The 23,337-nt window shown below is 42.2% G+C and overlaps 1 protein-coding gene across 7 annotated transcripts in view; it reads right to left on the bottom strand.

Annotated features, from left to right (window-relative positions):
• Nucleotides 1-23,337, bottom strand: part of DYNC1I1 (dynein cytoplasmic 1 intermediate chain 1) — a 304,592-nt gene that overhangs the window by 211,168 nt on the left and 70,087 nt on the right. For all 7 annotated transcript variants that reach the window (XM_044246078.1, XM_044246080.1, XM_044246079.1 and 4 more), the window contains one exon: nt 14,242-14,357. In XM_044246078.1, coding sequence (XP_044102013.1) covers nt 14,242-14,357 — 116 coding nt within the window. The remainder of the gene's footprint in view (nt 1-14,241; nt 14,358-23,337) is intronic.

Genomic DNA, 23,337 nt, shown 5'->3' with positions numbered 1-23,337 from the left:
TTTGTGAAACTCTTTGCATCTGTCCTACTTGGAATTTGTTGAGACTCTTGTGTTTGAAGATTAATGTTTTCATCAGATTTGAGACATTTTTGGCCATTATTTAACTATTGTTTTCTGCTTTCCATCTCAACTTTGTGTGTATGTATATCTATATATTCAATATATTATATATAATTATATTCACCTAATGGTATCTATATTTCGCTAAGGATATCTTCATTTTTCCTCATTCATTTTTCTCTCTCATGTTTAGATTGAATACTCTCCATCAATCCTTCTTCAAGTTTGCTAATTCTTCTGCCAGTTCAATTGTGCTGTCTGATGAATATTTTGTCAATTTTTATACTTTTCAAATCCAGAATACAATTGATTCTTTTTTTTATAACTTGTATCTCTTTGTTGAGATTCACTATTTGATGAAATACTGTAATCATACCTTCATTTTCTTTTTTAAAGGATGGTTTCCTTTATTTCTTTGAAAAAAATCTATATATTCATATTTCTTTCTCAGTATACCTATCTATCTATACATATATATAGAGAGAGAGAGGGAGAGAGAGAGAGAAACTACTACTACTTTGGAGTTTTCACTTGTTATATCCCATACCAGCTCACTTTCATAGGCAGGGGTTTTTTGCCTTCTTTTTCCCATCAGACCTCCCATTTTCATTGTATGCCTCACATTTTTTTGCTGGAAACTGGTTATTTTCAATAATACTGCAGAAATTCTGGGTTCTGGTTGATCCCCTTCCCTTTTCACAGGAGTTGGTTATTGTAATTCGCTTCTTTATGCTTCATGACTAGGTTATTTTCCTAATATCTGTTCTCTCCCTTTCCCATGTAGTGGGAAGCCGTATGGGATACTACTCTTTGGAGGATGCAGCCTTGGACATGTGCAAAGTCATTCTGGAATGATGGTCTTTTGCAGTCTCTTTAACCAACCCTTTCCTTGACAATAAATTCCACTTAATTGCTGGCAGATTGCTCTGTTGTTTTTGGCAATGTCCTGGGGCACAAATTTCTCCATGGATTGATCCAATTACATTCAGACTCCTTTACAAAAATAGCTTTTGAGATCAATTTTTGAGATTGTCTGATCCCAGGAGGGCTCTTCTTAGCTGTCTGTTTCCTTGGTTCCGTCTGGTAAACCTATGGCCAACCTATGGTTTAACTTCTATCTCTAATGCATCTACCATGTGCCTCTTAATTGCTCTACACCATAACCTTCACTGTTTTGAGAATGTCCTTTGGCTTGAACATCCCCACCCTCTGCTGCAAACGAATTCAGCTTCTTTGGGAAGAAATTCTAAGCTCCGTGTCTGAACAAAATCTCTGAGCCCAGGCTCTAGCACTGATGGAGGGGATAGTGGCACACTTCTCTCTGAGTGATACCTCTACTTTCAGAGCACAGTGCTTGGCAGAGTGAGGTCCTGCTGTAGTCTCTGGTTTATTTGGCTTGCCTCTCCCTAAGTGGAGCCTCTGCCTTACATATGAATTGGGTGAAAGCGATTAGGGCCCCAGAATCTATAGAATGCTGAAGTCAAGGTAAAATCCCCATCCTTCAAGTTTGTGCTAGGCTGAAAAAGAGAATGCCCACTTCTCTGTTGCCCTTCCTTGGAAAGTAGGCTTTATAACAGGTAGCTAGTGGCAGATACGGACATGCTAATGTCCTGCCCCTCCCAGGAAGATTCTGTAGCTCTCCAGCTGGGAGCTGGTGGGAGAGGCAGCTCTGTTGTTGCTGCACTTAACTTGAAGTGGACTTTGTTTCAAGTTATAATGGGAAGAGAGAGGAGAGAGTTCAAATGTCACAGATTTTTCCTGTTCTTATCAAGTTTTAGTAAGTTTTCTTTAATACTTTTTTTTTTCATTTACTGTATGTCCTTGGGATCATTTCCAGAAACTTTAAATAGGTGGTTTTGTTTTGTTTTGTTTTTCCTTAAATAACGCTCACTAATTTTACTGAGAAGGAAATCTATAAAGCTCCCAGTGTTGCCATGCTAGAAGTGAAACCTTTATATACCTCTTGAGTTAGTCAACATAGAAATTGTTATCCTTATAACCAAATAAAAAGGTTTGTTCTACCCTGTAAGGTTCTTTAATCCTGTTATTTCTTGAATCTATTGCTGATCAAGAGCAATGATCAATATTGATGTGCTGTGGGAGTTGTATTTGAAGTATTAATGTGTTTTTGTATTTGTCTTTCTGAACATAGTGATCTTCACTCTAATCTACCTATGGCATTCATTTGATACAAAAGTATGAAAATAAAGCAGCGAAGGAAACATTCAGCTCTCTTCTCAAAAAAGAGTTATGTTTAATTAAAGGAGAAAGAATATTCCAAATTCCTTTTCCTTACCATTTAGGATATCAAAAACTGTAAAGATTCCTCCTTCTGTGTACTCCTTCACCCAGGCTGGGGGGCGGGGGCAGTTAAACACAGAGGAGTTTATTTCCAGATAAGTGGCAAGGAAAGGAGCACGCAAAGAGAAGAAGAGAGAAATATTTAGATATATCTGGATTTTTACTTTCTGGGGAAAAGAATTGGGAGGGGCGCAGTGCAAAATAAACAGAGAAGAGAACTGAGCACAAAGACCCTTGAACCATATTTCCTATTTGGGATACTAGGAGGAGACCATTATGCAACAGGTCTCCTTTACCACAAGACACCCCGGCTTTGGTGGGGGTGGTCAGCATGCTAAAACAGAGAGAAGAATGGAGGAGGGCAGCTGAACCTCCCTAAGATCATCTGAGGCATGGACACTGAATTGAAGTCCAGTCTGCCATGAGGCTCTGTAGCGGTAGATAAAGAGACTACACGGCATGGGCTGGGGATTGACTTCTAGGCCAGCGCCTGGATAGAGGATCAGGCATTGACTCAAGGTCTGGAGGCAAGGAAAACTGAGAGAAAAGCCAATTACCAAGATCGAAATGGCCCATACTCCTAGGAACACTGCCACACAAAGAGAACAGATACTAGTCCACCAGCCATGTGCCGTGACACTGGGCACCAATGCCCAGGAAGTCAAAGAACATCACATCATAGAACAGATGTCAGCCAGCATACTAGCAAGGACTGGCATGAGGTCAGGACCCCTCTTAATCCTCGCCACTCCACCAAGGCCATCAGATCATGTCAACTTCACCTTTCTCTGCTCTACACTTGGCCAAGACTTTAGGGAGAAAGTGGGAGTGAGGTTTCAACATTTCCACCCAATTTTAACTGCACACTCCAACTGAGACTGTTTAAAATAAAAGATGGCACTAAAGTCATTTCTTTCATACCATTTCCCCATCATCCTCTGACAGCCAGTAGTATCATAGGCAGCTGCCGGCAAACCCAAAGAGCTGCATTCTCTCCGTACTTCCGATTTAAGATGAGCAAACACGACAGCAACACCGGAAGTACATGAGTGTGCTGGGCGCATAATAAATATATTTTTTTACCTCCCCCTTTTTCTTCTCACATCAGCGTGGGCATTTTTTAAAAAAAAAATATGTATTTTGGGCTGTCCAGCAACCAAACAGTCTCTTCTGGCAGGGAGTACAGCAAGACAGATCGAAGTAGAGTCACAGCCTCCCTGAGCATTACAGAAACTGGACGAGGGCAGTTTTTCCTCTGCCTGGTCCCTCACAGCTAACGCAGGACATGTCACCTTGGTCTAGCTAAGTGGACTTCCATACTGCTCTTTAAAGCTCCAGCAAGTATTGTCAGGTTTCAAGGAGAAGCAGAGGTTTCCAAGGCAGGAGTGACTATGGAGTTGCAATCTGTTGCAACTGAGTTGCCTGTGAGTGTCCAGTGACAGGAAGCCAGGATGCTGGGTCTTACCAGGCAGAACGGAGTCTGTGGCATGGACTTGTCAGCTGCTGTCTCTGTCAACCTGGGATGCCTTCGCAAAATACTATAGACTGAGTGGCTGAAACAACAGAAATTTATTTTCTCACAGTTCTGGAGGCTGGGAAGTTTAAGATCAAGTTACGAGCCGACTCTGTGTGTCAGAACTCCCGGCCTGGCTTGCAGACGTCTCCTTACTGTGTCCTCACATGGCCTTTCCTCTGTGTGTGCACGTGGAGACAGAGACAGATCTCTTTCTTTCTCCTCTTACAAGGCCACCAATCCTATGGGATTAAGATTCTACCCCGAGGACCTCACTTCACCTTAATTATCTCCTAAAAGCCCTATTTCAAGTAGAGTCACAGTAGAGGTTAGGGCTGCTTTGCGTCTCTCTATTGCTGACCCAATTCTAATTCATCAATTCTATCAAGTCTCTCATGTCTTTCCAAGAAACCCCTTTTCTGTGTGGGTTAACTGCAGCTAATTTTTATTGTTGGCAGCCATGGAGCTAGCCTGGCACAGATATGAGTATCAGAAGACAATCACTCAGGGAATTGGTGTTGGTTATTTGCCCTCATAGGGGCTAAAGAAAATGAAAACTCAGACTCTGGGAATGTGAACCTGTCAGCCACAATGAATAGCTGGGTAAGTTCTCTTCTGTGGTGATCTTTAATGAAGTGTCCGTTGAAAAGAAGGATTTAAGGGATCAGAGTGTCACAGCCACTGCACAGTGTGAATGGCATGAAGAATGTGGAGACACTGGGGTGAGCTGGATGCCGCTAATGGGACTGGACAGCTTAAAGAAGGGATGAACAAACTCAAATCTCTCTGTATGTTAGCTTAAGGCGCAGACCCCCACAATTTCTCTGGTTGTGACAAACGGTTGCATACACAGATGACTGCCAAAATCAAGAGCAAATTTTAAATTTTGTGGACTCTGGAGTGCAAGCACTCTGAACCGCCAGCCTCACCAAGGTGCTCACGTGCAAGGGACAGTGCTCGTTACAAATAATGGAAAAACCAAATATGGGGAACACTATGGAGGCTTGGGAGTAACCCCGAACCATATTCTATACTAAGCCTTGCTTGACAGCCAAAGAAGAGCCACCTCCTTTCTTTCTGCATCTTCATCATCTTACACCAGGGCTGAGCCAGCTCTCTGGCTCTCTATACAGCCCTTGATCGTCCCCCCTGCCGCACAGGGCGTCATGCCGGCAGGACCTGCAGAGGGAGCAGGGTTACCTTCCATACCTGGTTAAGATAGTAGGCTAGAAGAAGAGGAGAAAAACCTTCGAATATAGAAGACCTGCTATTTCAGAAAAGTCTGTATAGGTCTAGTGGTCTGGTAAACTTCAAAGTCTATGGCAAATACACTGTTTATCTAATACTATGAGCCATAATGCTGCATGGGCCAGAGTGGCTACCATGCACACACTCATTCCATTGGCCAGGCGACTCAAAAGGCTTCTACCATTTAATGGCTATACAACTTTAGAAATTATGGTCCCACTGATTCAGCGATGCCCAGAGCAGACAAGTAACTCTAAAAGGGAATCATAGAAGAGGTCTTTAGATTTGACAACAGTGGTGGCAAGAATATAGGCTACACAGGAACTCAGTGGCCTTGACTCAGTGCCTGGGCCATTGCCCAACCAGAGTCAACCTAAACCCTCAGTATTGGACCATATCTTGAAAGGGTAATTAGCAAGGTCACTCACTCTCATCTTTCTCCATCATGGGGAGAAGAATCAGTATCTTTTCTCTAGAATAATTACTTATGCTGAATTTTCTTCCTGCTTGTCATGCTTCCCCTGGTAATGACCAGCAAACTCACAGACTTACTGAAAACTCTATGTATTGTGGATTTGGGCTGTCTCCTTAATAATTAGCTTCTCTTGGTTGGTTTCTGCCTGTCCTCTGAGTGCGCTTTTTCAAACTTCATGTTGATTCTGTGAGTTACAGAATATCCTTTCATTCAAGTTCTTCCCTGCTTTAATCAACTATAGCTTCCAGTGCTTAAAATTATGAATTCTGGAGCACCTCCCCTACCTCCTACCCTTTGACTTACTTTTATTTCTTCTATTACCTGGCTCCTTAGGCAGACAGTTGCTATTAACCTTTGCACTAAGTCAGGCCGTCCATCCATTCCCACCCCAAATATTAAGCACTATGCCAGGCACTGCTGATACACAGAATTAACGTGCCTCTGACCAGGGATGAGGACTTATGAGAAGGTATGCCTTGAAAAATCAAGGGGATTGGATCGGTAAATGGATCTGGGAAAAGCAGTTAGTGATCTGTGATTACATATTTACTTGATATCAGGTCTATAATTTGGGTGTTAGTGATTTTCTCGTGAAATGTACTTAGATCATGTACCTGCCATGTGTGAACCTTGGAGTCAGATTAAAAAATAAAAAAAAAATCTCAAAACAGCTTTTGTGTTCTTAACATGAGCTTCCAGGCCCATGTTTTGCCTCATTATTCATCTTCCTGCTGTGAAGAGGCTCTTTAAGTTACCCTAAGGTTTTATGGAATATTAAAGGGACGGATCCTTCATAGCAGCTTTCAAGGGACAATGTTTTCATTCCATGCAAAAGCTTTTACTTCTGAACTCCATCAGCACATTAATCCTTGATCTAGAGAGTGTGATATGTTGGTCAATTAAGTGGCTAACTGATAGTTAAACAAAGTACCAGCCCATCTTCCTAAAGTATAACATTTTATTTTCCAGTACGGTACTATAATGAAGATGTAATCTCCTTTTTAGCGTAAAGTTCACATGATGCTCTGGGGCCCTTTTTCTCAATGTCCCTCCCCCTGCTGTAAAACTACAGATTACAGAAGTACAGGAAATAAGATGGTGTCCACTGGCACTAAGTCTTACTCTACATTTTGTCTTTTTTATTGAATTCTGGCTTTATTTTTAGTTGTCGTTTAGCACCCTTCTGTTTTCACTGGAAGAAATATTTTGGATAAATGAATTTATTTGACTGTACCACCTATGGTACTCTCCCTAGGTGCTCAAAAAAGTAAGTTAACTTTTAGCATGAGGCTTCTGCTTTAGAATATCAAAACTGGCCAGCAACTAAGCCAGTATCTATTTCAATGTGTAATTTAAATCAAGAACTAAACCATCAAAGCTCTCCTGACCAACAGCTGAAAAGAAGTATCAGGGATAGGAAAGCAATTATCTTTTTTTTTTTTTAAAGCAGAAATTTTGTCTATTCAATATATGTAATATCTAACAAAATAAAATAAAATAAAATTCTAGGGTGTCTGTATTCCTAAAAAGAGCCCATCTTTTTTTTTTTTCCTTTCCTCCTCCATTTTTTTTGAGACTTTTAAGAGACTTACCAAGATAATATGAGGTTAATATTGTTAAAGAAAATGAATGTCCTAGGAGAGGATCCCTCAATTGCTTGACCTTGTTAACAAGAGGCTTGAACCCTCTATAGTTAGTTCTGAAGGAGGATTAACACTTTAATCAAGTGTCAAAGGGGAAATGGCAGGCCTTGTTCAAGGAAGCAAAATGTAGCAGATGTCAGTATCTTTCTGGAACAGTGTCCATTCTTGTCTATAGAACAGAAATGAAAAATAAAAGTAGTGTATGTCATCTTCACTAGGGATTTTTAATTTGCATCCAGCTGTCACCATGGCTGTTCTCCAGATACCTGCCTGTTCTTTAAAGATTAAGTTTAGAGATAGATGGTGAAGTGCAGGAACCTGCAGGCCAGCTGAAGAGCTTGAGTCAAGGTTATACCACCAAAGCCTGTTTTTTCCCAACATATCTCCAGAGGTATCCGGTTTGGCTTCCACCAGGAAATTATAACCCTAAGAACTGCTGGTTTCATATTTAAGGTTCCAGATAAATATTTCTACCTAGATTCTCTGGAAAATGACTTTCTTTGGCAATGCTCTTGGGGGTCACCAAGGTGTTGGAGGGGTTAGAACTCAACCATACATGGTTTAGAATTCAAATCTTGATCATTTTCTTTAATCACTTCACATGGAATGTGGGGAGAAGGAAGAGGGGAGCGGCATAGGTGTCGATAACTAACAAGGAGTTCATACACAGTCTTTGGCAGTCCCTTGTACAGTGCGAAGAGAGGGTAGGAGCAAACATCCCATTACCTGAACTCTGAACTATGAAGGGAGAACCCAGGGGGAGTTCTCATAACTGTCTCTGTGATGACTAAATGAGGTTTATTTGTGAACTTGCCCTGTTTAGAGTACAACTTTGCTCCTGTCCAGCCATCTAACACCTGCTTGGACATAGCATATCTCACAAAAGGAAGGAAAATCTGTGATGTCATCATGCCCTTGGAGGTGTTCTCTACAAACAAGGGGCTGTCTCCTCCCCCAGGTGCCTCTGGCCCGCCATGGTGAAGTGAAGATCAGGCTGGCTTTGTGGGTCTCAGCTTCTGAACTAAGAAATCATGGTGTGTGGTAGATGTGAGCAGTCCAGTCTGGAGCCGTTAGCCCCGTGTGGTTACTGAGCACTTGAGGATGCCTAATGCAACCGGGGAATTGCATTTTTACTTACATTTAACTTAAAAAACTGATATTTGAGTCCACTATTCAAAAGTTTTTAAATACGTTTGGAGCAACTGTAACATTTGATTCTGCTGTTTCAATTGCAAATTTTAAGAAGTCTAATTATTGTTCAAGTATTTCTAATTAAAATTTAGTGTCTGGGGGTGCCTGGGGGATCAGTTGGTTAAGCATTTGCCTTTGGATCAGTTCACGATCCTAGGGTCCTGGGATTGAGTCCAAATCAGGCTCCCTGCTCAGCAGGGAGTCTGTTTCTCCCTTTCCCTCTGCTCCTCCCTCCTGCTCATGCTCTCTCCTTTTCTCTCTCTCTCTGAAATAAATAAATAATAATCTTTTTTAAAAAAAAAGAAAGAAAATTTAGTGTCTGAACTGGGATATCCCCTAAGTATAAAATAAAAAAACAGATTTTGGAGACTTAAAAAAGAATGTGTAATATCTCACTGATAATTTTTATATTGACTACATATTAAAATGATAATGTTTTTAATATATTGGGTTAAATAAAATGTTATTAAAATTAATGATGACATTATGCTTCTTTTTTTAAAAGTTTTTATTTATTTGTTAGAGAGAGAGAAAGAGTGCACACGTGAGAGAGAGAGAGCACGGGGAGGGGCAGAGGAAGAAGTAAACTCCCTGCTGAGCAAGGAGCCAGATGTGGGGCTAGATCCCAGGACCCTGGGATCATGGTCTGAACTGAAGGCACTGCTTAACCAATTGAGCTACCCAGGTGTTGCTGGGTCACTATGTGTTTGTTTGTTTTGAATTAACGTATAATGTATTCTTTAAGGGGTGTAGGTCTTACACAATTCACAATGCTCACCACAACACATACCCTCCCCAATGTCCACGGCCCAGCCACTCCATCCCTCCCACCCCACTCCACTCCAGCAACCCTCAGTTTGTTTCCTGAGATTAAACATCTCTTACAGTTTGTCTCCCTCTCTGGTTTTGTCTTGTTTCATTTTTTCCTCTCTTTCCCTATGATCCTCTGCCTTGTGTCTCAAACTCCACATATCAGTGAGATCATATGATAACAGTCTTTCTCTTATTGACTGATTTTGCTTAGTATAGTACCCTCTAGTTCCATCCATGGCATTGCAAATGGCAAGATTTCATTTTTTACAGGTCTGCATAATATTCCATTTTATTTATATACACACACACACACACACACACACAAACCCCACATCATCTTTATCCATTCATCTGTCGATGGACATCTGGGCTCTACTCCATAGTTTGGCTATTGTGGACACTGCTGCTATTAACAATGGGGTACACGTGCCCCTCCACATCACTACATTAAGCAAGGGCAAAAAATGAACTATTGGGACTTCATCAAGATAGACATCTCTTGCACAGCAAACAGTCAACAAAAGTAAAAGACAACTGACAGAATGGGAGAAGATATTTGCAAATGACACATCATATAAAGGACTAGTATTCAAAATCTATAAAGAACTTATCAAACTCAACACCCAAAGAACAAATAATCCAATCAAGAAATGGGCAGAAGACATAAACAGACATTTTTGCAAAGAAGACATCCAGATGGCTAACAAACACATGAAAAAGTGCTCCATATCACTTGGCATTAGGAGATACAAATCAAAACCACATTGAGATACCACCTCATCCAGTCAAAATGCTAAAATTAATAAGTAAGGAAACGACTGATGCTGGCAAGGATGCAGAGAAAGGGGAACGTTCTTACACTGTTGGTGGGAATGCAAGTTGGTACAGCCTCTCCGGAAAACAGTATGGAGGTTCCTCAAAAAGTTGAAACAGAGCTACCCTAAGACCCAGCAATCACAGTACTGGGTATTTACCCCTAAGATACAAAAGTAGTGATCTGCTCATTCCATTTCTATTGGACAGTGCTAGACTACCCTAGTCAATTCTACACTTACAGGTTTTGGATTAAGTATATACTGGAGAGGATGGGAAGCCAAAGCAGAAATTCTCCTCAACCAATCAAGAAAATATATATATTTTTAAAAGTGCAAAAGTGAAACAAAAGCCTTCCTTAGCCACCTCCCCTCACATCTCTTCCAAACTTCAAGTACTTAAGTAGTGTCTCCCACAGTAACAACTTGGTGACTGCTTTGCTCTGTCCTGGCCAACACAGGCGATTTTCTCCTTCTGTTCTCATAACTGTGCCATGTTCATGGATAGTTAATGCTCATGTTTATGGGAATAAAATTAGAGGCCTGGCTGAAATGGAAACCCTGAACTCCCGTCTCCACACAAGCTCCCTCTTAGGACTTTTCCTTAAAAACCCCATAAAGCCAATGTAACTTTAATGCATAGGTCATACTCCCTCCCCCCCAAATGGTATGGTGAATACTTTCTCTTCCTTCCTTCTTATTCCTCCAGCGTCATGGCATTCTTCATTTCTTCCATTGATACTGAGCCCTTTCCTTGAGCCAGGCACCATGTTGGGCATGGAAGGGAAGGACATGCAGCCCACCCAAGGCAGACATTTAGATAATCATTAGATGGACTATGTTCATGGTAGGAGTGACGCCTACCAGAAGTGGAATTACCAAGGAGATAATCTTTGACTGTTCCTTCCTCCTTTGACTTCCCAAAGGAAGGCAGACAGGAGAGAGAGCATTCTGGGATGGGAGGCGTACACGTGCGTGTATGGAAGCCAACGCCACGTGGCACTACAGACAACAAAAGCAGATTGGTCTTTCTTGGGCATAAGAAACAAGGTGTGGGAGGGAAGCAGTGGGAAGGGAGGGAGCTGACCAGAAGCCATTACGTTCCCGTTGATGAGATATGAAGAGGAGAGGAAGATCAGAGAACACTTCAAACACCACCAACAGGTTGTGTAAGTTTTCTCCTCCTCCCTCCAGAGTGGCTTACGCATTACCAGCAAGTTAAGAAATTCTCATCCTCCCCGGGCTCATTGCAGAACTTGGGAGTTTCTAAGATATTTGTGGCATCATCTTTGTCATTCAACAGCATTTACTGGGTGCCTTGTATGAGCCAGCCACTTACCCACCATAATAAGGATACAGAACACTGGCTCCTAACTAATGTCCGGAGGTCACGGGCAGTCCAGGGTGTATTAATAACAGGCAAGGGAGGGGTAGTCTGGCAGGGAAGCATATATTTTTTTTTTCCTTTCTTACAACTTGGGAATAAAAAACCCGTGTTTAAAATGTTTGGGGGATAGAGATATCCTGCTTCCCAGTCAGGGTGTCCTATTTTCAGCCTTATTTTTCTGTAGTTCATGACTTAAATATGTATTGAAAAATAGTATTCATAGGGACGTCAATCCTTAATCATCCTGGTTTAAATCGTTCTCCGGAGTGTTTCTCAGAACAGGTCATTACAATCAAAAGTTAAGAGAATGTTCATTATAGTACATGGTGGAGAAAAGAGACTTAAATTTGGGAAAAGTCCCTTCCCTTCATTTTAAAGAGTAAAGTGGCAACATGGCAAAAACTTAGTGCACTGGAATTCCATTGGATATAGAAAAACGTCGATGTTCTGAGATCACTCGTTTGACTATTGCTACATTTTCCATAGTTGCAGTATGACTTAAAAAAACACATTCTTCCATATGCTGTGGGTGATAATACGCCACGGATCTTACGTACATCACGGCTTTAAATAGTACCCATCCAAGAGCCTCACTGTGTCATAAAATCCAATAGTTCATCACCTACTTCTAAACGGCTACTGTTGTCAGGAAAGCATTGCCATTGCCCAAGCCCCAAATCAGAAGCCAACCCAAACTTGCCAAGTGGTGGATTCCCGCTGCCCACTGCCCGATGTGCCCCCCGGTCCTCCCTCCGCCGGCTCCCTTCACACGGCATGTGAAAGGCGAGCACGGGGCACCTTTGTCAGCCAGGCAGCTGGGCCACGGTGGGTGGCCAAAGGTCGAAGAAGTGCGGCGAGAGGACAACTTGCTGAACCCCTGTCTGAAGTTCTGCCAGTCTGGACCCATCGGGCATTGTTTAATGTCTAGAGCTGCAGGGGCTAGCTTTGAGTTCAAATCTGTATCGTGGAATCTGAACCATCGAAACACCCACTGCCGCAAAAAAAACCCAAAAACCAAAAAACAAAAACAAAAAAACCCCTCTATGAATCTTGTTTAACAAAACAGGAAGAACTTCTGCCAATGGCGGAGAAATAAATTCCTTCTTTCCTGCTGCTTGGACCACAGCATAACGAGGGCGCCCAAGCTCTCTTTGCAGTAATAAAACGGAATGCCCAGGCTTTTTCTTTTGATGTGTTCTAGTTTCAAAGTTGAGAGTTGAGGCCTTTTCATCCTTAATTTATCTTCCCTTGTAAATATGTCTGTATCCCTTCCAATACCTGCAGTCTACACATTTTCAAAATAGAATTCACTCCTTCTCCTATTTCAGTTGTATAACTTTAGGTTATGGGTCAGATTTTCGGCTAAATAAACATACCTCGGGCTACAGCTCTGCAAATACCTCTGGCAGCAAATTAACTCAAACAAATGTTTTGGTTGGGTGGTGAGGTTGTTTTTTAATAATCTTTCTGATCTGCCTGGAGGTCCGAGGATAGACTAGGTGAACTCCCAAAGGCTTTTCTAACTCTGTGTTTGCTGCCACTTTAATATGCAGTTCTTGAAGTCTGGTGAAGTGACGGGTTTAAACTTTCACCACCAGAGGGTGCTCCTTGTTTGCTTCTAATAATCGTTTCACTCTCAGATTTGAAAGATTAGGGCCCTGTCACCAGACTCATCCCAGCAGCAGCCAGCATCACCCAGGAAAGGGTTCCAGAAGCCCTGTGGGGGGCGCTCTACTTCAAGGCACCAGATTTCACTTTGGCTATTATGTGCTTGGAACCCAAACTGAAAAGCTGTAGCTCGCACCAACCAAACTGCACAAATACATATATTCACTGTAAACCAAGCAAGGCATGCAAATCATTTTTCATTCTCATGCTTCTGTTCAGTATTTACTACATACCAACCATGAACCTGGAATTCTCCCACTCTCTTCACCACACCAAACAATAAAATACCACAAAGTAAAAAGAGAATTTGCTTGGCTATACCGATAATGCTCTCTTCCAAGAAGGCAACCTCCTCTTATCCGAAGCACGCAGCTCTCTCTCTTCTGCTTACGTGGGATTTCTTGTTTCTCGGGGGAGCATTTTATCATCAGCTTCAATTTCTCTTAGAGTATTATTTGACTGACTGGGATGTGCATGTGAATTTTCCACCCGATGTTTTCCAGTAGGCACAAAGAAACATAGAGATTTTAACTGGTTTTAAATTTTAAATGGTAAGAAACTCTACTGTGTTTTCATCTGAATGGCAAAGTCAATCATGGATCAGCCAAGTGTTTCTCTAAGGTGCCCGATTTTTGGCTGTGTGAGCTGTGAGTGCTCTGTCACAGCGTCTCGACCCTTCGATTACAGCAAGAAAGGAGCCACAACGACAGACACCAACGACTAGGTGTGGTTGTGTCCCCAAACACTTGATTTTGAGGAACAGGTGCTGCTGTTTGCTGACTCCTGAAAATGATGCCTCTTAATGTTCACACTGTTCTTACTGATTAAATTCAGAAAAGTTTCTAGTATGTTACGCTGTGATGATTTTCCCCCTTCATACAGTTTTGACAAAAATGTCACCTAAGTAATCCATTTTAAAGTTCACGGGTCCTTTGGAGGCGTACCATTGGGCTCCCTGTCCAGAGCTTTTAAAATCTGTGCCAAAGGAGTCTTAAGACTTTCACAGTGTGTCATTATGTTTATGTCCTGGGAAGATCTGTTATGGTAAGATATAAAATGAACCAGAAGGATGCGACACTGGCAATTTCTCCCAGAGATAATATGGAAAGCAAACAAAAGACAGAGTTTACCTTCAGACTGATGTGTAGCGAGGGGAGTCTGGGTCTCCTTGGAGTAGGACACGACTTCCCTGGGCAGGAAATCCACTTGGGTAACCTTTGACACACCCAGCCTGTGCAGTCTTCGCCTATGAGTGACAAAGGACAAAAGCTCAGGGAGGAAGACATTCCTTGTACAAGAGCGATCAGTAATAACACACAGGACCAACACAAATCTCAGCCTGCAAGTTCTCAGTGCAAGTGGCTGGGCCATAAATCAGGACAGGCCTCGGGATGGCATCTGGGGCATGTAGCTTCTTGCCCCACTTTGGTCCTACTTTGTTGGTGATGTCAGGTAGGTCCCTCATGCTGACCCTCAGTCTATCTTGGTCTAGCTCAGAGAAGACCCCTTCCATTCAGAGCATATTTGCTTTTGCCTGATTTAAATTTATAAAGGGAATTTTCATTGGTAATAGGAAATCTTAGCCTGTTATATGCAATGGACAAAGGAAAAATAATGACTGTCAAGTCAGAAGAAAAGAAAGATGATTTCTGAGTGGAGTAGCATGTTTGCCATGAGAGTAACGAGGGGATCAGGCAAGGGGGAGTGGGACACTTCTCAGTTCTCCAAGATGGAGATAACGGTGGCCAGCACGCGAATTTGCTTAAAGATATCGCCAAAGCATAGGGGGCGAAGAGGGCGCTGGGCTAAGAGTGATAAAGGTTTGGCTTGAAATTCCCCAACCACTCTGTGACCATGTGAAAACTCATTTCTGAACATTTATGTCACACTTCAGGTCTTTAACATCCGCAGTGTCATCTGTCCTTGCGACACCTCTGTGAGGCGGAGGGAAAGATGTTATCACCATTTCCATTACAGATGAGGAAAGGGAAGTGCTGTGTAAGAGGCATGTGCAAGTACATGCAACTCACAAATGGTAGAACCGAAGCCAAAACACGGCTGGTCTGAGTCCTGCTCCAGTGCCTTTTCCACCAAGCCAACTCTTCCCTAGGGTTCTTAATGGTGAATTCTGAGCTACTGCAAAAATCTAAAGTGCCTCCCGAGTCACCCAGGAAACCTCCAAATCATGGAGGCAGCAGAGTCTGGTGGCTAAGCATATGGACTCTAGCCCCCCGCTTCCAAGCTGTGTGTGATCTTGAACAAGACACTTAACTGCTCCGTGCCTCAGTTTTGTCATCTATAAAATGGAGAAATTACTAGTACTTGCTATTGGGATTGTATCTGCACTACATGCATAGAATGCATGTACTACATATATATTATGTACACATATGTGCATAATTTACACATATACCTTAAAACAATTTCTGGAACATTAGTTTTCACCAATAGATTTAGTACAAGCATGCAACATATTCTACCATGTTTCTTAAAAATTTCTGGACATAGAGTATGTACGAGTGTCTCTGTGGGAAAGGAGTGAAGGTGAAAAACACACAATTCATCAGTTTCTAGAGGGAATCCCAACTACATTCCCTAGCTTTCTAGGACCCTTCTCTAGTTCTATTATTGTTTCTAATTATTACTAGCAGATGGCACAGACTCATTGTATTTTTGATTCTAGTAGTAATAACAACATGAAAGATCACGCACATCACAGCTAGAAATGTCCATGTATGATTTCCCAAGCATTCTAGGCAAACAAAATTTTCTTCTTTTCTGTGAGTCACGCACACAACCGAGGGCTAAGATGTGCCCAGAGCAGACCAAACAGACACAGGTTTAGAGAACAAGCTTGCTTGGCTCCCTCTGAAGTCTCAACAAGCCCCACACAGGCCTGGGCCTCACGGGCCTCATTCACTCCAAAGTCTGGGCCCCCAAAGAGGTTCACGCTGGGTTCCTGACCCTCTCGGCAACCTCCTCACACAGAATTAGCAGAAAACAAACAGATATGCTAGAAACGAAGTTACCAAACAAAGTAAAAGTCTCAAGGTTTCAAAGTAGGAAATTCAGGTTTTAGTTGAACATCAGAGAAGAACCCTTTCTTTGCTGAAATGGGTCTTTCTCGAAGCAACTGGAAAACAAAGCATGAGTAGACACCGCTGGATGGGTGGGGTGCTGCCTTTCCTGTTTCATAGCCCAGAGCAGCCTTCTGAAGGCCCGAGAGGACAGGCTGCCTCACTCAAGGAAGGAGATGGCAGAGAGACATGTGCACATATCCAACACAGGTGTACTGAAGTTACACCGTTTCAGGTTCTTTTACAAAAAGATTTTATTTATGAGAAGGGAGGGTTCAGAGGAGGAGGGAGAGGATCTCCAGCAGACTCCATGCTGAGTGCAGAGCCCTATGTGGGGCTCCATTCCATGACCCCAAGGTCGTGACATGAGCCAAAACCAAGAGTCAGACCCTTAACTCACTGAGTCCCCCAGGTGCCCCACTGATCCCACCATTTCCATTGGGGTCACTGCTGGTATGAAGAGATCACCCCGGATCCTAGACTTCTATGGGCATCTGTGCAAAGCACTAGAAGTTACCCACACCTGCAGGCAGGGATTCCAGGGCTTCTAACTAACAGGAGGGAAGCCGTAGGCCTATCTTGTTGGATAACCAGCAGCAGGCACTGGAAATAGGCAGCAGACATGTAACTTGATAATCCATCACGGCAAATCAAAAGCAACTGGTAAGACAGTACAGCATAGGGGCTAAGTCATGTACTCATTGAGAAACAAATTTCAGTTCAAATCTGTGCTTGGCCACTTACCAGCTAAATGGCCAATGCAAGCTTTGGACAAGTGACAAACTTCTTGAGCCTCAAGCTTCTTATCTATAAAATGGGTATATATCACTGGGTGGCTGTGAAGAATGAATGAAGCTAAAACTTGTCAAAGCACTTACTTTTGAGCCTGGCACATAGTAAGCAGCTTCTGGCTTAAGTGTCTCTACTCTCAATTTATCTTTTTGGTTGATTATCATAATGCTTATATTTGTTTTAAAAAATCAGAGAAGGCAGATTTATGAATGCTCTAAGTAAAAGACTCTTTAAGATAGAAGCTTTGGGGGGCAACTGGGTGGCTCGGTGGATTAAGCCTCTGCCTTCAGCTGAGGTCATGATCTCAAGGTCTTGGGATTGAGCCCCATGCCCAGCTCTTTGCTCAGCAGGGAGCCTGCTTCCCTCTCTGCCTGCCTCTCTGCCTACTTGTGATCTCTTTCTCTCTCTGTGTGTGTCAAAAAAAAAAAAAAGAAAAAAAAAAGAGCTTTGGAGTTTTCCTCTGTCAATGAGATGTAAGAATCACACTACTAATTTCTTTGTATGGGCACATGTATAGTTTTTGCTGGTTGGAAGAGTATTTTCTTTTCCTTTAACTGAAAGCACTTTTACTGTGAAACTTCTCTGCTTTCAAAACTTATCTTGTGTAAGTGAGCTTTTCTTACTAAACAAAATATTTTATTTTCTCAATAGTTCTTGAAAAGTTTCAACCAGTCCCTCACTGACACTGTGTTTGACAGCTCAGGGTCCCAACTCCACCCAAGCCATCAAAAAGAACTAGAAGCCTAGTTGTGATCACGTGCTCCTCCCAATGTGTCCATCAGTGGATACATCGATAATAAACTTGTGGATGATTTGGTCTCAAATTTTAAAGCAATCCCTTATAAGACTACTTGCAGTAATCTTGACAGATTACTGTGTCTTTCCATGCAGTCTCCAGATTGATTAAGCTGCCTTTGTATCAGATGCTTTTATTCTTTGTGGCTATTTTGCTGTTGCTTTAGTAACTATGTAGTTATAATGCATATAAAGAATTTTCATATATATATCTTATTTTATTCTCATTATAATTTTACACCATATTCCAATTTTACACCTGAGAAAATTGAGGTTCAGTGATGTGAAGTCATTTGTTCAAAATAACAAAAGTAGTAAGTGACCAACTCGGGCCTTGGCTCCATCAGACTCCAAGTCCAAGGATCATGTTCTTAGAAACTGTTCTCTGTTGACCTTGTTCTCCTCTTTTTCCTTGTGCCTGACGAGCATCGCCTTAGTGAGGTGCATTCTTAAAACCTAACAGAGTGGAGGGCCAAGCACCTGTGCTCATTTCATAAGCATGAGAGAGGATTCCTGAGTCGTGACCAGGCCTCAAGTATCAGAACATAATAGAAGGATAGTGTTTGCCAGGTGAGAACCACGCAGTTGTTCCCAGTCCTAGCTGGTTCAGAAAGGCTGGCCAGGAGGTGGCACCCTTCCACAGCAAAGACCTTCCTCTTCAGCGTGCTCTCTGAGTCCTCAATTCTGAGTCTGCCCTGGATACATCTTAGGGCCTGCACGTCAGGGGATCAAGAATCCAACCACTTGGACAACCCTGTGATCTAGGACTTCCTCAACTTCCCCTTTTGCAGAAAAATATTTCTACAATTTTATCAGCTGACAAGATTGTTCTAAACTATGTTTAAGAGATGAAGTAGTCAGTAGTTATTTTCTTTAAAAGTCTGAACTTTGAGGGTGCCTGGGTGGCTCAGTCATTAAGTCTGCCTTTGGCTTAGGTCATGATCCCAGGGTCCGGGGATTGAGCCCCACATCAGGCTCCCTGCTCGGCAGGAAGCCTGCTTTTCCCTCTCCCACACCCCCAGCTTGTGTTCCCTCTCTCGCTGTGTCTCTGTCAAATAAATAAATAAAATCTTTTTAAAAAAAGTATAAACTTTGAGCATCATATTTATTTTTAGTCAAGACTTACCAGTTCATAATTCTTTTATACAAGGATGCAAATTAAACTGCTTAGCAAAAGAGGGGGGAGAAAATACCCACTGTAGCACTCATGCTACTCTGATTCCTTTTCCTTCTAAGTAGGCTATCAATTCCATACGGACTCTTTAGTCCTGGCTCTGGGATAGCTTTCCTGCCCACCCAGCACCCCTCCTGCAGAGCTCCTCATCTTACCACTGTGGGGCAGCTATGTCTGCCACAGCCCTTTCTGGCCTGGGCGGTCACCTCTTCCCATGTCTCACAAGGATGCAAACTTACTCATTCCTTATTGATTCAACTCTGCATCTTGATCCTCAGTTCAGTTTCAGGTACAGAGCAGGCACTAAATAAATGTGTGAGGAAGGGAGATAAGACTAGAAAAAGGAAAAGGAAGAAGGCATCATACAGAAACATATGTTGAGCCTCTAACTGTTAAATGCCATGGCGGATATGGCGTATTATTAAATTATACCCTATATTTTTCACCTCAATAATTTATTCCAAAATAAGAGGTTTTAATAGAACTTTAAATGTACTGAATTAAACATGTATCATATTCTAAATTGCCATAAAAAAGCAATTCAGTGTCATTTAAGAAGTACAATAAGGCCTCTTATATTTGGATTCACCATGACCATGTCTAAGAAATCTAGAGAGAACCTGGATGGGATAAGTCCCAGAGCAGTGGATCCCAAAGTATGGTCCCTGACCAGCAGCCACAGCACCGCATGGGTACAGGTTAGAATGCAAACTCACAGGCCCCACCTGAACTGCGCAGAACAGAATCTCTGGGATCAGGGTCCAGCGATTCTGATGCTCACTAAAGCCTGAGTACCACTGAGTTAGAAATACTGGGCAACGTGTGGGAACAGAGACTTCACTACTTAGCCAGATTGACCTGGGGCTCCCCAACCCATAGCCAAATCCTAGCGGCTAAGGCCTTAGTCTAATTGAAAAGGGAGGATGCCCCCGCATTGTACTGCTGTACCGTCTCCACTGAACTCATAAAGGAACCCGACGATATCAGAGAACTGGCTTCAGACAGACAAAGCTTTAAGTGAGATGGCTGCCGTAAGAATTTCACAGATACCGTCAGCTAATTCTTAAAGGTCTGTTTATATCAGAGGGCATGATTCATTTTGTAATTCATCATCAATATTAGGAAGTAAAGCTGCAAGACAGAGCATGACAGAAGTAAGATTTTTCTTTCCACTAATGTCACAATGCAAACGTCTGTATGAAGACACAGAAAAGCCAAAGTAAAAGTATATTTCAGGTGCCTAAGCAGGTCTACAAAGTTACAAATTGTGAATCACAAAGGGCTCTTAATCGTAATCTTGGAATAGTAGTCTCAGAGTGTCCGGTGGCTGCACATCATAAAGCTAGATGAGAGACCGATTCGATCCAGCGGCAGGAGAGGAGTGACCATGGATAAGGTAGCAGTCGGGAGCCTAAGCTGGTAAAAAGCCAGTTTGTGGCCTCAAAAGCCAGGAAACCAAAAAGGGTCACTGCAATAATGGGAAGTCTGGAGTAGGGAAGAGACTTGGACTCATGCAGATCAAATCAGGAGCAGATCTTCTCAGAGACAAGGGGTTATTGAGCCAGATGCCAAAGTGGGTCAGGGCTAAGGAATAAAGGAATGTCTTCACTGGACCCACACTCAGTCCTGCTGGGTTTCATTCTTGCTTATTTGCATGTGAGTATTTCATCCCATGATACATTAATGGTGTTGCCAAAGAATTTTTCTAGTGCTGCTTCTAAAATTCTTCTAGGTTTCTCTCAAAGAAGATTCCTTAAGATGGCAAGAATGGTAATGGTTCCATTTTCTTCCTTGTCCAAACAGCTTATGTGGGTATGTACAGTGTCTTTGACAACTGGCAAAGGAACTGCTTCAGCCACCAACATTATCAGCAACCACAAACAATTTTGGAAGCATGGCAATATGCCAGATCCTAACATTACAGGCAGAAAAAAGAAGTTGAACATATACATCAAAAGGCAAATAGGAAAGAAAGGTAGAAAATAATAAGAGTCAATATGAGTAATTCATACAATAAGTGGGACAGGGGAGTGTAAAGGGCAGATTATTATGTGTTTCAATAAATGAAGGAAGTTTCACTGTGATTGAAGGTCTGATGTGAGTCTTGAAGGACAGGCAGGAGCTGGTCCAGTGCAAAGACCTGGAGACCAAATTCACATTTTGTACCGGAGAGACTAGGTTTTCAGAAGAGAAGTTTTAAACTGAAGAGCAATAGGTCAATTTTAGGGAGGTACATTGAGACCAGACTCTTAGAGCTTAAAATCTTTAGTTAAAGAACTTGAACTTCATGCTGTGGATAATAAGAAATTACTGACAGTCACTGTTAATAGAAACTGACAGCTACAAAGGAACATTAGTATATCAACCACATGAAAAATGGTGTCTAAATCTCCCTCTTTAACAAGTGAGGGACCAGAGACTATGTGTGGGACCTTAGAAGCTGAGTATACGGGAACTGACAAAGGATCTACAAACAAAGGGTGGATGGATTCAGTAACCAAACAGAGAATCCAGGCAAGCATTAATTCATAGGAGGCAGCCAGAGACATGGTTACTGGATTTGCGACTGATGGTCTAACAAATGTAGACTTGGTCCAAGGTGGTGATGGCCCTGGGAACAGAAAGGATATCCTGTAGTTTGGTGACTCTGGAAAAGGATAAAGGGTAGATCTTAGCAGTTTATGAAGGGTTCAGGAAAAGGAATCAATTGGTGATTCTTTCAAGTCCTCATGCATTAAGGGAGGAAAAGTGAGTGGTGTAACTATAAGACACAGGGGAATCCAGAGAAAGACAGGCTTTGGGGTTAAAGATGAGTACCTCAGTGGATGAGCCTGTGGTGAAGAGTTCTCCAATTCTATGTGATCTAAGACAAGACAGAAAATATGGCCATTGGAGTCACCCAATGAGAGCCCGTATGAGAAAATGCTGCATCCATAGAAGGAATAGAGGGAGCCAAGGGCACAAAAACTCATGCAATATGGAAGAGGTTGAAACAATGGTAAAGGTTAATTTGTTCTCCAAACACCACACTGTAGCGCGGTTAGCAGTCAAGGTGTGACATCTCGAGGACTGATACCTACGGTTGGGAAGGGGACACCACACAGAGGAAAGGTGACAATGGGGCATCACCCAATGGAAGTGAACCTGGCCTTGCAGCTTCTCCCCACACTCTGTTTATCACCTGGGTTCCGAGTGGGTGTTTTCCCCCAAGGACTGGGGAGCAACCTGAGGGCTGATCTTCTCTGATTACTTCAAAAAAGAGGAGTTTCCATTTTCTGTGTTCGCATTTTAAAAAATCATCTGAGGAGGTATTTATTTTGTTTCCATGATATTTACTTCTTACTGTGCAGAGATATTAGTTTGGCAGCTGAAGTATTTTTCCTGAACAGAAGCAAATGTCAAGTCTGGCTCAGTCAACAGGCACAGCCAAAGGGTTTGCCTTGAATTTCATACCACGAGTAAATCCTGCAAATTTCCGGGAGGAGAGAGAAGTCGGAATGGTCCTGGTTATAGTCTGAGCTTGTCTGGACCAGGAAGTTGAAAGCTTAGAATTATAAGGACAGAAGGCACAGAAGTGTGTTTTCTCTAATATTATGTAAAAAGTTAAATAATGATAAAATCTTGATAGAAAAGGCCTTTTATTGATTCCATATTCATGAGCAGGCCGCTGTTGCAATATAAAGCTATAAAATTATACAATACTTGGGCACCTGGGTGGCTCAGTGGGTTAAGCCGCTGCCTTCGGCTCAGGTCATGATCTCAGGGTCCTGGGATCGAGTCCCGCATCAGGCTCTCTGCTCGGCAGGGAGCCTGCTTCCCTCTCTCTCTCTCTGCCTGCCTCTCTGTCTACTGTGATCTCTCTCTGCCAAATAAATAAATAAAATCTTTGAAAAAAAATTATACAATACTTTAAGTCCCTTAGTACCAAAGTATAAGCACACACCCTTGCCAGCTGGCTATATTCACTTTTCTGAAGTGGAATAAAAAAAGAATATAGTTTTATGAAAATCCTGCTGCTACTGTGAAACAGAAACTATCCTCTAACTGCTAACTCAAGGTTCTTGAGAACATAGAACAAAGTCTGGCAGATAGCAGGCAGCTTCCCAAGAAAGGTTTGAGGACTGGATAAACGAGTAGCATAGGAAGTAAGTAAAGTACTTCTCCCGTTCTTGTGACGAAATTGTAACTGGGTCTGTTAAATCGAATTTATTAAGGTTTTTCATGGATCAAAATTTATTCTCTATTTAGAGATTCTGAAATGCTTTTTACCATTACCCTTTGATACACACACACACATTATAAGCTACTGTTCTATCTCTCCATTTCTGTAGAAGTGTGATTGGGTGTTATTAAAAAGGCAGAAACTACGATGTGGAGGAAATATAATT

Source organism: Neovison vison, chromosome 4 (assembly GCF_020171115.1).
Source record: "Neovison vison isolate M4711 chromosome 4, ASM_NN_V1, whole genome shotgun sequence".
Classification (NCBI taxonomy): Eukaryota; Metazoa; Chordata; class Mammalia; order Carnivora; family Mustelidae; genus Neogale; species Neogale vison.
Note: the sequence above shows the minus strand (reverse complement) of the source record. Positions and strands in the feature narration are given on the sequence as shown.